This window comes from Gymnogyps californianus, chromosome Z, assembly GCF_018139145.2.
Source record: "Gymnogyps californianus isolate 813 chromosome Z, ASM1813914v2, whole genome shotgun sequence".
In the NCBI taxonomy this organism is placed as follows: Eukaryota; Metazoa; Chordata; class Aves; order Accipitriformes; family Cathartidae; genus Gymnogyps; species Gymnogyps californianus.
In genome coordinates this window covers 10577608-10592080 of record NC_059500.1, presented here as the reverse complement: position 1 = coordinate 10592080, position 14473 = coordinate 10577608, and the positions used below count along the sequence as shown (strand labels likewise).

Below are 14473 nucleotides of genomic sequence, written 5' to 3'. Positions count from 1 at the left end.
GCAATAAATTAAATCAATCTTCCCTAAGTCGAGTCCGTTATGCCTGTGACAGTAATTGGTGAGCAATCTCCCTGTCCTTATCTCGACCCATGAGCTTGTTCATCTTATTTTCTCCCCCGTCCTGCTGAGGATGGGGAGTGAGAGCAGCTTGGTGGGTGTCTAGCAGCCAGCCAAGGTTAACCCACCACAGAAAATACACCTAAAGTGGGTGAGCTTTTCTTCATTTCTGAGAACGTTCATTTTAAAAATCAGGGTACAGGTCATTTGAAATTAAGAAGTTTAAGGTGAAAACATTCATTAAGGTAAATTTCTCACTGAAATTCAAACAAGTAAAACATGTAACATGCATTTAACCTCTGGGCATTTAACTACACTACTTGTACTATTGAACCTCACTGAAAATATTCCATTTAGTTTGAATGGCAAAAGACTTTTTGGTCAACTACAGTTACCATCACTCATCACTACTGACAGCTCTGATTTTTGTTTTGGTAGTCTCATTCAGGTCTTGGGGTGTGTGCTATAAATTTATGTTTGCAGTTGATGATAAAGTGCTATTCTTTTAACTAATGAGGGATGTCAAAGTTATTAATGTGCAACAAGAGTGTTAGAATGATGAGAAGTCATAAAGTTGATGATCAAGCTATCCCTAATGTTCCCCATTTACCTGGGGGGGGGGGGGGGGGGGGGGGGGGGGGGGGAACCACAACAACCAAAAAAATCAAGCTGAATACACTACACTTACCATTTTGGCATAATATGCATTCACTGGATCAGCATACTGGAGCAAAGCTTGGAATTGATTGTTCTTGGTGAAGGTGATAATCTTCAAGACAGATCCAAATTTAGAGAAAATCTGAGAAGGAAAAAACATGGACTTTCAGAAACAATGAATAATTCATGCACTTAATACTTCATATAAATTTCTGAAAATTATTTCTTTTGTGAGAGCTGAACAGAAATGGAGTGAACTCAGAATTTTGTTTCAGGTTAAAAAAAAAATTTGAAAAAGAAGCTACAAAAGATGGGGAAGAAGGAGAAAATTTCCATAAAGATTTAGCAATGACTGTTCAACTAAGAGCAGGGAAGGCCACCCCAAACAGGCATTTGTCCAATGTCTGCAGAGAAATTGTGGATAATCAAAGTTGAAGTTTGAGAAATGGACTTTCACAAGTCAGTTGAGATAGGAACTGCAAACTGCCTTTTAAGGTATCCACCTTTACATTCTGTACTTCAAACAAATTCTGCAAATTTGGTGACCAAAGGTACATCTTTAATTTGTAGGCACATCAACTATTTATTACACTGACCCACTACCCAAACTAGAAGACAAAGAAGGAAAGAAGCAAGACAAAGACCTAGTTTGGGACCTACCTCTCTAATGTACAATTGAATGGTATTTGATTTATTGCAAACGCAAGCATTGCAGAAAAATTTTAAAAGGCTGAAATTAAATATATATACATTCAAAATGAGAGTGTGTACTACATGAAGGTGTCTATAAAAAACCAAAGCCACAAAGAATGAGGACAAAAGTATAGTTAGGACATATTATGCAAGTGCAGAAAAACTACGTCCAAAATAACAGTGGAAGAGGAAAGGTGAGTTTGGGAAGTACTAACAGTTTTAGAACAGACTGTTAGAATCGATGCAAAGTCAGGAAAGCAGAACCCCCCAGACAAGTATTAAGCCTGGAATGGAAAGAAAGGCCAGAGTTAAGGACAAGCATCTCTTGCCAGCCTATTAGGCTTAGAATCATGGATGCAAGACATACCGTCCTAACCCCTTTGTGCCCAGTTTTTCAATCTCTCAGAAACAAGGTTTTTATGCTGCAGTCATCGTTTTGTGGTAGAAGACAGAACAGAAACCTTTTTCACAGCAATTTAAAATTAGCCATTGATTTGCTGTTCATAAAGCACTTCCCCTTAAGAAAGGTCTAAACACAGCTTCTGAACACATGCTTTTCCATGTTTATCCACAAGACTAAATAGACCTTTTTGAGATAGTGAAGTTCAATGTATTCCTGTTTGGTTTTAAACCTAAAACCCATGGTATATATCAATTTTGTTTCTGCAAAGATAACACTGAATATTCTGTTTCTTATAATAAATATTTTAAGGTGAATTGTGGTAAAAAAAGTGTTAGTTTCTTGACAAGCAGTTATAACTTAAAAAATACAATCGAAGTTCTGGATAACAGCTTGCCTACTAGTGTTCCATATGATGCTATACTTATCAGTGAAAATTTTCATTTCCATTAACCTTACCACACTTACAAAGTAATGTTACATTGTAGCTATCAGGCACAAAGTGCTGCTTTAATTAGAGGAGCTTGTCCCCTGTTAAGAACTCCAAATAACCTCCCTTTTCAAATATTCCTTGATTTTCTAGACCTACTGCAAAAGTAGTTGAGTTAGGGTCATTGGGCAATTCAAAGACTGAAAATATAGGTCTGCTGCACTGAAGTAAATATTAATCAAATTAAAGTAAATTAACATGAATCTCCTCTTCCACTGCCTGCTTAGTAAAAAACAAAAAACCAAATAAAAACCCACAGAAGATTAGATCCAGGAATTGCTGTTGCACTATTAAACTATTACAGCTCCCATAACCACAGAAGCTTGTTCTCAGGTTATTCTCAATGCACTAATAATCCTAAAGAGTTGACATAGAATTTGCATGAGCTAAATAATGGGTGAACAATACTCATGGATATAAACAAATGTTTAGATCAGGCAAACTGTTACATCAAAGTGACAACTAGTATACTAGTTAATCAGTATCATGGAGGGGAGATACAGGGAAAGAGGAAATATTAAGAGGTAAGAGGAAAAATATAGTGTTGGTAACAATCAACTGTTGTTTGAGATGCTAGTAGAGCAGCAACAATTTTCTTCCAGGACTACAGGTTCTTGTAAAAACATCCCAATTATTTTAAATTGCATTAATTGAAGAAATTCGTATTTGGGGCATGTTTTTTATTGCACAAATTTACTAGTAATTACAAAAGCTTCAAGTATGAAACCCTTTGCAATATCTGAAAAAAGTAGCGACAAATCCTTCAGCCACAAAGAAGTAATCTCATAACATTATTGTTTTTAAACTTACAATTCTCAACAGCATAGCACAACCCCTAGCAGGAGTTATGGTAATGTCTTTCATAGCTATAGCTCACCACTATTCCAGGCTTTCAGAGGTAAAGTAAATGGCATTCTAACAGTTAATGAACAATCAAAAATATTAGTCCAAGCAACTATACTTATATATTACATCACTTGCATCAAATTATAAAAGTGAATATAAAACCCTAAAATACAATCCAAACTACAAAAGTTACTCAGTACATAGAGTGCTAAAATGTTGGTCCACAAGTTCATAACAATCAGTATTTCACTAGCTCATCAGGTGGGTATAAATTAGAAATAACACCTGAATTTGTTGCTGCTTCCACAGAAATCAAGGAACTGAAAGAAATGAAAGATAACATGAAAAGCTGAGTACAGAAGCTCTGTTTACTTTGATTTTTTTGTGCAAAACTGATCCAAGCCTAGATCCCGAAATTGCAACAAATCATTTTAAAGTGACAGTCCTCATTCAAATGATTAAGGATCCACAGGTACTTAAAAAAAAAAGTTAATGGATTTACAATGGCAACACTGGAACAGATTTTAAAAATTTTTTTAGCAATCCTCATTACCTGATACAGCACTTCTAAAGTGACAGGGTAGAAAAGATTTTCAACAATGATTCGAAGAACAGAACCTTGACCTGGAAGGAGCCCACCTTCAGCAGCAATAGCCAGGCTTTCAGACTGCATAGTATTCACAGCTTGCAATGCAGCTTGGGCTCTCTGAAATCATGATACAGCAGAGACCACAATTAACTTACACACATACAAATTATTCATATCTAAACAAAGTTCTCTTACAAAGAAAAGCATGTAAAATGCATTTAAAATGCAACTTTTAAAAAATGTATTCCCTTTATCTGATTATTGATTCAAATCCCACGTTAATAGGTAAATCATACTGCTTCCTTCCCTTCCTCCTCCCCTAAGAGAAATCAGATCATACTTTCACAGAATTATGACTTCCTTTCTTAGTTAAACTGTTACTACTTTCTAATGCCATATAGAAACAATTTTGCTTTGATTCAGTAAGCTTTTGTCATTCTAGAAATTTTCCAGCAAATGAATATGATGACAATATCGTAACAGACTAACAACCCGTCAGTGTACCAAAAACTATTTGCTCCGGTTTATTAGGATTTCATTCTCTTCAGGAACTAAGTTTTGCTGGGGATAAGCTTAAAGGTGCCTACTCTGCTCTTTTTTCTGAGCCAAGCTATCAACCACAAAAACCACCTTTAAATCTCACTCCTCAAACTGCCTCACTGGGACTTTGGAATTCTCTATGCTTTTTTTTGATGGGCTTTCCTCAAAAAGTTCTCCAGACTACCTCTGAGAGCACTACGGAGAGATGTTCCTTTCCAAATGTAGTGTTGTGACTTGAAGTCATGTCTCAGTAACACTGTTTCCTTGGAAGATGGACGAAACATGGCACACGGTAAAGATGTTACCCAGTTTCAGAAACATGTAACCCTGCAAAATAATCTGTACTTCTGGCCTAAGCCTAGATGCTAAGTCAGTAGCCGAGTGTTCAGCCGCTCTGCTAGGGTCTCTAAAATTTAAATAAAACTCAAATGTAAGAGTCATAAGTGCCAAAAATTTTTTTTAAAGTAGACAATGTTGTTTTTATAGAAGGAGAAAGCAAGTGTCCTGCACTGAGTTGAAAATACTCTGAAAAATGGATACAAAGAGTCTTATTTGCAAATATGAGTATAGTTTTCCTGAGGCTGTTACATATACCACATCCTTAAAAAAAATCTTGTTATTTTGTTTATTTGTTTTTGCAGATGAAAACCAATCCAGCAATGTTGGATGAGGAAAGAGACAAATAACATTTATCAGATTGACAAGCTTGCAAGATTCCAGTGATTTTTGTGTCAGTACAAATTAAAAATGAGCACTGATTTTTGCCCCAATCACTACTTGCAATATTCTTACAGAAAACAAAATAGTGATACACACATCGTATTTTATAATCTATGTATCTAAATGGCAGGTCAATTGCAATTCATGCAGGAACCCAAAAATCCAAACAGATTTCAACTACAATGATAGTTCGTATACTTGATCTTGTTGTGCAAAGAGTATTTCCTTGTTTAGAGATAAGATTTAAATCAGTCATCTGCAATATTCAGTTCATATTCTTAAGAAATCAACTTTTAGTACTTCAAAAATACAAGCAGGAAATTAATTCTAGTGTTTGGCATGAAGTTACACATAAAACTGATGTTTTATCAGTGAAAATATCCATTTTATTGAATCTAGGGTTCTTCTTAGAATAAACAGTCAACATTAAAAAAGGTAACACTATTAAGAATAAACTTGAACAACTCAAAGATGATGATTTTCTATTCCTGAGTTTGGCAAGGCCTTGGAACAGTGCCAGCAACACAAATCTTACAAAAGTAGGTTACATGACCCCTAACAATAACGTCCATATCTGATAAAGTAAAAAGCTTCAAAAGAGCTGCTTTTCGGGCAGAAAAATTGTTCATCATGTATCAGCTGGGTTTGCTTTTCCATGTGTTCTTCAGATAGCATCTACAGACTCATGATTAGCAATTAACTTTAAGAAAGCACAAACACAGAAAATTGAAGTGGTATGTTTTTGTGGTATTCCTGCTACTATATTATGGACACAGTAACAGGGGAAAAAAAACCAGGACTAATTATTCAGTGAGAAGATTTACCAGAGCAGACATGATATTTACTTCATATTCTGAAGCTATTGAGAGCTGTTACCTAATGTTAAAACTTAGGAATGGCAAAAGTTCTTTCAAAAGATATTGTAAGCAAGTATTTCTAAGTAGCGTAGAATAAAACAGCAGGGTCACATACAGCAGGCTGCTTAGGACTGTTTCCAGTCAGGTTTTTAACGTATCTGAGGATGGGGACTCCACAACCTCTCAGAGCAACCCATTCCAATGTTTGACCACTCTCACAGTAAAAAAGTTCTTTCTTAGGTTTAAGTGGATTTTTCTGTATTTGAATTTATGCCTTGCCTCCTGTCCTGTCACTGGGCACCACTGAAAAGAGTCTGTCTCCACCTTCTTTACTTCCCGCTCAACACGTGTTTGCAGACATTGGTAAGATACCCCCAAGACTTCTCTTCTTCAGGCTGAACAGTCCCAGCTCTCTCTGGCTCTCCTTATATGACAGATGCTCCAGTCCCTTAACCATCTTCATGGCCTTTTGCTGGATTTCCTCCACTATGTCCATGTCTCTCCTGTCCTGAGGAGCCCAGGACTGGACGCAGCATTGCAGATGTGTCTCATCAGTGTTGAGTAGAGGGGAAGGTCACCAGCCTCAATCTGCCAGCAACACTGCCTTCTGCAGTCCAGAAGGCTGCTGGCCTTCTTTGCTGCAAGAGCATGTGTGTTGTCCACCAGGACCCCCAGGTCCTTCTCTGCCAAGCTGCTTTCTAGCTAGTTGGCCCCAGTGTACAATGGTACCTGGGGTTACTCCTCCTCAGGTGCAGGAGTTGGCATTTCCCTTTGTCGAATTTAATGAGGTTCCTCCTGTCAGTCCGTTTCTCCAGCTTTTCAAGGTCCCTCTGAATGGCAGCACAACCATCTGGGGTGTCAACTATTCCTCCCAGTTCTGTGTTGTCAGCAAACTTGCTGAGGATGTTCCCCATCCCATCATCCAGGACATTAATGAAAATGTTAAACAGTACTGGACACAGTATCAACCCCTAGGGTACTCCACTAGCGACTGGCCCCCAGCTGGACTTCATGCCACGGGTCACAACCATTTTAGCCTTTCAGATGACTTCACAGTCTACTTATCTAGACTGTATTTAATCAGTTTGTCTATTGGAATGTTATGGGAAACAGTGTTGAAAGTCTTACCAAAGTCAAGATAAACAACATCCACTGCTCTCGTCTCATCCACCAAACCAGTCATCTTACTGTAGGAGGCTATCACATTGGTCAGGCATTACTTCCTTTTCAAAACCCATGCTGACTTTTCCCAACCACCTTCTTGTCCTCAGATTGTTTGGAAATGGTTTCCAGGATTAGTTGCTCCATTACCTTCCCAGGGACCGAGGTAAGGCTGATCAGCCAGTTGTTCCCTGGATCCTCCTTCTTGTCCTTCTTTAAGATAGGAGAGAGATTTGCTTTCTTCTAGTCCTCAGGAACCTCCTCCAATTGCCATGACCTTTCCAAGATTGTAAGAGTGGCCTTGCAATGACATCAGCCAGCTCCCTCAGCACTCACAAGTGCATCTCATTAGGGCCACAGACTTTTGTTTATCCACTTTGTTTAAATGTTCCCTAATGAGATTCTTCTCTACCTCCTTCATCAAGACTTCCCCACTGTTCTCAGTTGATTGGTATTCCCAAAGGCAAATCTTAACCACTAAAGACTGAGGAGAAGGCATCCAGTACTTCAGCCTTTTCCACGTCCTTTGTCACCAGGGCCCCTGCCCCATTCAGCAGCAGGCCCACATACTCCCTAAACCTTCCTTCTGCTGCTGATATGCTTTGAGGAGCCATTCTTGTTGCTGTTCACATCCCTCACCAGAGCCAACTCCATGTGGTCTTTGGCTTTCCTAACATCGCTGCATGTTCAGATAATGCTTTATATTCCTCCTGGGTCACCTATCTGTAATTCTACCTTTTCTGTGCCTCTTTTTTTAAGTTTCAGTTCAGTCAGGAGCTCCTTGTTCATCCAAGCAGTCCTCCTGCCACCTTCACTGGATTTTCTGCTCATCAGGATGAACCATTCTTGAGCTTGAGCTCCTCCACAGTAATTTTACAGATATTGAGAAGTCCCTGTCTGAAAGAAGTTACTGCTTAGATAACAACAGACAGAAATAATACCTATCAGAATTTGACTATTGCTGTAGTGGAAAGTAGTCTGTTTATTTACCAATGTTGTGGTTTAACCCTGGTAGGCAGCTAAGTGCCACACAGCTGCTTGGTCACTTCCCCCCAGCAGGATGGGGGAGAGAATTGGAAGGGTAAAAGTGAGAAAACTCATGGGTTGAGATAGAGACAGTTCAATATGTAAGGCAAAAGCTGCATGTGCAAGCAAGGCAAAATAAGGAAATACTGTACTACTTCCCATTGGCAGGCAGGTGTTTGGCCATTTCCAGGAAAGCAGGGCTTCATCATGCTTAACAGTTACTTGGGAAGAAAAACGCCGTAACTCCAAACATCCCACCTTCCTCCTTCTTCCCCCAGCTTTCATTGCCGAGCACAATTTCATATGGTGTGGGATATCCCTTTGGTCAGTTGGGGTCACCTGTTCCAGCTGTGTCCCCTCCCAACTTCTTGTGCACTCACGCTGGCAGGGCAATGTGAGAAGCAGCAAAGGCCCTGATGCTATGTAAGCGTCACAAGCTACTATGAAGAAAATTAATTCTATCCTAGCCAAAACCAGTATGCAACTCGTGCAATTCTATCCTGTTAAATGGAAATATTATACTTACAGCCTGATTAGGTAGATTGTCAGTCTTAAGTTCTCTGTGATTGGAATACTGAATATAAACAGGCTGACTGCGGAGGTGAGGTGTAGCAGGAGTATAGTAGTTCACCATAGTAACAGCAGCTTCTTCAGAAGCCATTTCCAAAAATGCCTGCAACCAATACATAGCAGTTTTCAGTGTTGTTTTGTTTACAAGAGAGAGCAAAGCATCAAAGCACCATTTATTCCCAGTTCCACTCTCACTAGAAAAAGATCATGTGAAAGTACAGTGCTGATTTGCTCAGCATTAAAATGCATTTGTGTGTGCATGTTTATGGGGATATTTGATTTGATTTGTGGGTTTTCTTAAAAGGTTTTACATTGTAAGTACAATAAGTTATTAAAGAAGAGGTGGAATAAGTATGACATACGGGAAGCAATGCTGCTAAAAATACCACACTGCTAATGAATTTATTAGATTCCTGAATCCAAGGACTATTACTTAGGTAGCAGATACACATACTGATTGAAAAAGTCAGAATAGGACACTAAACATCTATCAGTTTGTGCATTATATTAACCTAGCTCAGTGCTCTAGACAATTTTTGAATGAATGCCTATTATTTGTAGGATTTCAGTGTTTATTCGTGATGTGAACTACCCCGTCACATCTAAAAGGATTAAAAAAAACCTAAGCAATTTATTTCACATTAAAAAATTAACATGCATGTTAATTATTTAATCAGGCAGGTTATTTCAAGACATATGTCGACATCAGTAGTGACAATGTAGTTCTTTATCATCTATATATTCTTACATAAGGTGAATATAATGTTTAGCAATATTATTAACAAGTTACTAGATCATTATTTAATCCAAAAGTATATTAAAAACTTAAAATAAATATCAAGACATCCTTTCATATTTGAAAATATGAAAATCTTGAGCTATCGATGAAATATTTAGACACTGTTGCAATCATTTCAGCCAAATGCAATACCAAGAGGGTCATAACATGAACCACATCTTCAGCCTTGCTCTTATAATTGAAACACTGAAAATTACATACCTGACTTTTTCCTTTTAGCATCAAGAGGTTGGTTACTTTCCCAAAAGGTAGGCCTAATGAAATGACTTCTGCTTCAGTAACATCACTTGGAATTCGACGGAGATGAAGGACACGTGAAGGGGAACATGGCGATCTGTCTCCTTTAAATTTCTTCTTGTCATTCCCATTATCTAAAATATTTTAGGGACAGGGATGGACAAGCAAACAAGACAAGCTTATTGCACAGTATAGATACCAAAACCTAAAAGAGATAAACTGCTGTCTCGGCACTGACATTGACTTTTCTATAGCTCTTTGAATCCTAAGAAAGGACAGTTCATATGTCACCAAAGGACAGTTTAAGACCCCTTCAGCTGTTCCAAATCTCCACTGCAAGGGGAGTGTGTGGTGTGTTTGTTTTGCTTTGATTTGGGTTTGTTTGTTTGTTTGTTTTCTCATGGTCTTTTTTTTTTTTTAAGTCTTACAGACAGAGGGGCCAATAACTTCTTCCCAAATGCCCATGTAACATATTTACAAAATGTTAATTACACAGAAGAGGGGCAAGTAGTAATTGGGAGGTAATAAATTCATTTTTTTTATTACTAACTTATCTTCCAGCATAGTACGTTTCTTAATTAGATTCAGTTGCTACCTCAAATAATTTTTTAAATTTTATTAAAGAAAGCCTGCTGTCCCATGTGATTGTAAGTTTTAAAAAGTCTCTGAAAAGGATAGACAGCAGTGAGGCATGAAATCCATACAGATTCTAAAGTCTTCCACTTTGGCAAACTGGCATTTTTTTCTAACATATGCCTATTTGGATCCTGTAACAGGTAAGTGACCAATGGTTACATTTCAAGGAGATGACTCCAAGTCCTTGAGAGCACTTTTAAGAAGAACACCACATCTGGAACAGGCACATTGTTTTAGAGGCTATCACTATGGAGTAATAACTTAAAGTAGTAAAAATGAAATTCATTAGCCAAACTACAGATCCCAGTAAGAGACTCTCCTAAAGCAAGCTACAGAGGCTTATGAGACTTAATGAAAAAAATATCCTAAACTGAGAGGACAGACAGCATATTTGATGGAAACTGTATTGAAGTCTAACTGCATACCACTTAAGTTAAAGGAAGAAACAGCTTTCTTTTTTCATATATGTGCCACAAACAGATTCACTCCAGCCTTAACAACTCATATGTTGCATTTAGCCTTCCAAGGAGAATCACAAAAGATTAGGAAAAAATATCTGTCTGAGCTTAGTAAGTAATTTCAGATTTTGTTGTAAGTTTTGAGTACAGTCTAAGGCTGAGAAGTGGTTCATATAAGTCATTCTGTATAAGGATCTTTACAGAGGGTTTTTTTACTAGTGGAAGTCTGTAAAACTCCAAGTTAGATGATCTAAGCCCCAACCATGGCACACTCATAAGCCAAGTTAACTAATTCCCCCACTTGCAAAACAGAAAAGTCTGTTATGCATTGATTTTTCCATCAAGAAATTTTAAAAGGCATCATGTGCTTTGCGTGCATTCTGAAAAAATTGAACATGTGGCACACTTGTTAGGGATGAGACTTTAAGACAAACAGAAACATATTAAACACATACCAGTACTGAGACACAACAGGATATATTACTATTAAAGCCTAACAACTCATCCTATTTTGTTAAATCTGCTTTTCAGGTTCAAAATGGACAAGATGTCCTTGACTTTACTAAGTCAAGGACTGCTTGACTAAAAAAAGCAGGAAATGAAACCTAACAGGAATTTTGCCTTTAGTTTAAGATGAGAAACTCTTGCAGAAGCAATACCTTCTGGGTTCTGACTCATTATCAGAGGTGATGAGATGGAGCTAAGTGGCAAGCACAGCATTTTCCCTCTACACCTTTACTGAGTGTTACAGGAGTTTTCAGGTCAGGCATTCAGCCAAAAAGGACAATACTTACCAGAACAGTTTCAGCCCATGGACATACAGTGTGCATCCTTTACTTCACTATCTACCCATCAGCAAGCATATGTTATCTCTAGTTGACCTGGCTTCTGAACAGTGACCACACCTAGCCTAAAAATGCTATTAAAGTGCTTCTTTTCTTGTTGTAATTATATTAAGTTTTGTGGAACTTTAGCTAAGTTGCTAAATCAGCAATAAAAGCTAGCACTCATTCCATCCCAAGTATAAAGATGTCAGCATTTTTTAAACCATGCTTCTTTCTCCAGCTATTGTTTGATACTAATTTTGATGCAAAGTGATAATCATGTGTTTTTTCTGGCATCTAAATTTCAAAATCGATTCAACAGTTCTTTAAAGCATGCCCAAGGCGATCACCTCTTCGGAATTTTACACTCAGTTGGGTTAAAGCAAAAAATGCTTTCAGGCAGACAAAGATAAGAGAAGCCTTATGAACAAAGTGAAATTTGAGGCCTGGTGCTACAAAGGGAAGTTCCTCACAATCATGATTCACGACTGGTACAAATATATTTCCCAAGTGAGTAGCCTCAGATCAAGAAACCCAAAACATATTTTAGATATGTGACTCACCAGACAAAAAAACCACTGTAGGTGCAGCAGTTGTATTAGGTAGAGAGATGCATCCCTACAGAGATTTTATAAACCCAAAATGAAGTATAGAGTTATAAATGAGAATTAGAGGGGTTTTGGATTTATTAGGAGACAAACAAATCTATCTTATTTTAAAGTTTAATGTCATTTAGACACCCTGGATGTCACTATGAAGGATCAATGTTGCACTGGTAATTAATAAAAGCCACTTGAACTCAATACAAATTTATATTCCTTGCCAGCTGGTTTCTTCTCACAAAAATACCATCTACACAGGCCTGAAATATATTTCAGCTATTAAATTACTCAGTTATAAGCTAATGCTATTTCAAGCCAATCAGAAGTCTCTGAATGTCACACTGAATTGATTAGCACAAGTATGAATCTGACATGTGCCAGTCAAAGAAATCAAAAAGAAAAATCTTCAGGTTTGCTCCTCAGACTCTTCCTTCCCCTTATTCCCTATCAGATATATAGCAAGTAAGTCTTAGATGCTTATCAAGAGGTCATCTGCTCTGTCCCTTGCCCCATTATAAAATCAACTATTTGGAAACCACTGCTGACAGGCAGTTGTCTATGTCATGAGTTAGTTAATTTACTTTACTTAAAGTTAACTTATGCAGCCATGGGCCATTAATACTTCAAGCCTACCTAAGCTGAAAGTACCTCCAAAGGAAGCAGTCCCAGCTTTCTCTCACTTTCAACTTTTTGTCTGATCTAAAACTACAGGTAGCCAAATACACTTACTGCATCTTTCTCAGCACATGGAGTGGGGCAGAGCATAAACTTCTTTGGATGGCAGTACTAGTTTAACATGTTTGAAGAAACATGTGGCTGTGGTTTCACACTGAGCCATCACATTGCTTAAATAGACCCAGTTTCCTTACCCTGCATCGGTCTATCCAATTCCCCACCGTCTCCCAAAAAATGCATTCTGCTGAAGAATAATATGTGCAGATATGTAGTGAACCAGATCAAGAAAACATCTGATCAAGAAAAAAAAAATAAATTTTTTTTCTACTGCTTCCCTTGCAAAAACACTACCATTTATCTCAACCCAGGGAGAGATTGTCTGGGGACAATAACTGGCAGGAAAACATCTGAAAACAAATCACAGGACTGTCTGTGCTGCTGCTGCTGCTCAAGAAGTTCTGGAAGTACGGTAGAAAGCAGGAACAAGAACACCCAAGGGAATCAGCTTAACTCTTTATCACGAATCCACATAATATGCCCTACATACCACCAAACTGAGACCAATACAGGATATTCATCTTCTGTCTCTGTTATCCTGACAGCCTTGAAATACTTCAAAAAAATTCCTTTCAAATGCACAACTACAGGAAAATTGAGTAGGCACTTGAGTATCTGTACAGAAGGCTACTTGCTTGATCATGATTATTGAAATAAGATTTTTTTTTGCCCATTTCAACTGATCAGTTTTGGAGCTCCTCAGTACTGTCATTGAATTGGACAGACTCCAGTGGCTCTACTGTTGGAGCCAGATTACCGTTCAGGCTTGGTGAGACTGCTCAAGGTGACAATAAAGAATAATAATAATAAAAAAAAAATTTACAGAGAAAACACACCCTGTTGAAGAAGAACTGTGATAAAAATTTTTTTTATGTATACCTGTAGCTTGAGTAGAATTGTTCATGGTAAAAGGCCTGTTACTGACACCAGAAGAAAGAAGCTCGTCAGGTCCACGCTAAAAAATAAAAGACAAGATTACTAGTAAAAGCTGTTACAGAGAAAGAGCTTGATATAAAAGCACAAAAACTCCTGTAATTTATTCTTCCCAAGAACACCCCCTTTCTATACACATTATCCACTATTGCTGTGAACTTATTTTTCAGGAAAAAAAATGCCAACCACACAACTTTTCCTTCTGTCTCAAGATATTAGCAAGTTCAGCTGTGTTACACTTCTTACTTAGCTTATTATTTATCCTACTACAGTTTACATTTTAAAAGATCAAGAATAACAAATGCTTATGAAAAGTAATGAGCTGGCTGCAGGCTCTGGGTCCGCAATACAGCATTGCTTCCAGATATGAGCAAACACACAGCCACACAGATAAGGTCAGCATTTGTGACTGGACACAGTGGACCTTGAGCAAAACTAATTCAAGACATATTTAAATATATCTACAGCACTTTTTTTTAAACCTAATCCTTGTCCTAAAAATTTGATGGTGGATCATATATATTTAGAAAAAATACTGAAAATCAAAGTGTATGCTTTAAGAGTACTGACAATTTGAGGCTCTAACTACTAAGAGACAAGTTTGAGCACTACAGGTTCTTCATTCAAAAATCAGCGCCTAGCTGCC

General features: G+C 37.7%; 1 protein-coding gene across 3 annotated transcripts in view; it reads right to left on the bottom strand.

Annotated features, from left to right (window-relative positions):
* The window catches only part of PTBP3 (polypyrimidine tract binding protein 3), a 53682-nt gene that overhangs the window by 13272 nt on the left and 25937 nt on the right, over nucleotides 1-14473 (bottom strand). For all 3 annotated transcript variants that reach the window (XM_050912672.1, XM_050912670.1, XM_050912671.1), the window contains 5 exons: nucleotides 13774-13849; nucleotides 9607-9776; nucleotides 8563-8709; nucleotides 3697-3849; nucleotides 746-856 (listed from right to left, as the gene is read on the bottom strand). In XM_050912672.1, the coding sequence (XP_050768629.1) occupies nucleotides 746-856; nucleotides 3697-3849; nucleotides 8563-8709; nucleotides 9607-9776; nucleotides 13774-13798 (606 nt within the window). In that variant the 5' untranslated portion in view covers nucleotides 13799-13849. The remainder of the gene's footprint in view (nucleotides 1-745; nucleotides 857-3696; nucleotides 3850-8562; nucleotides 8710-9606; nucleotides 9777-13773; nucleotides 13850-14473) is intronic.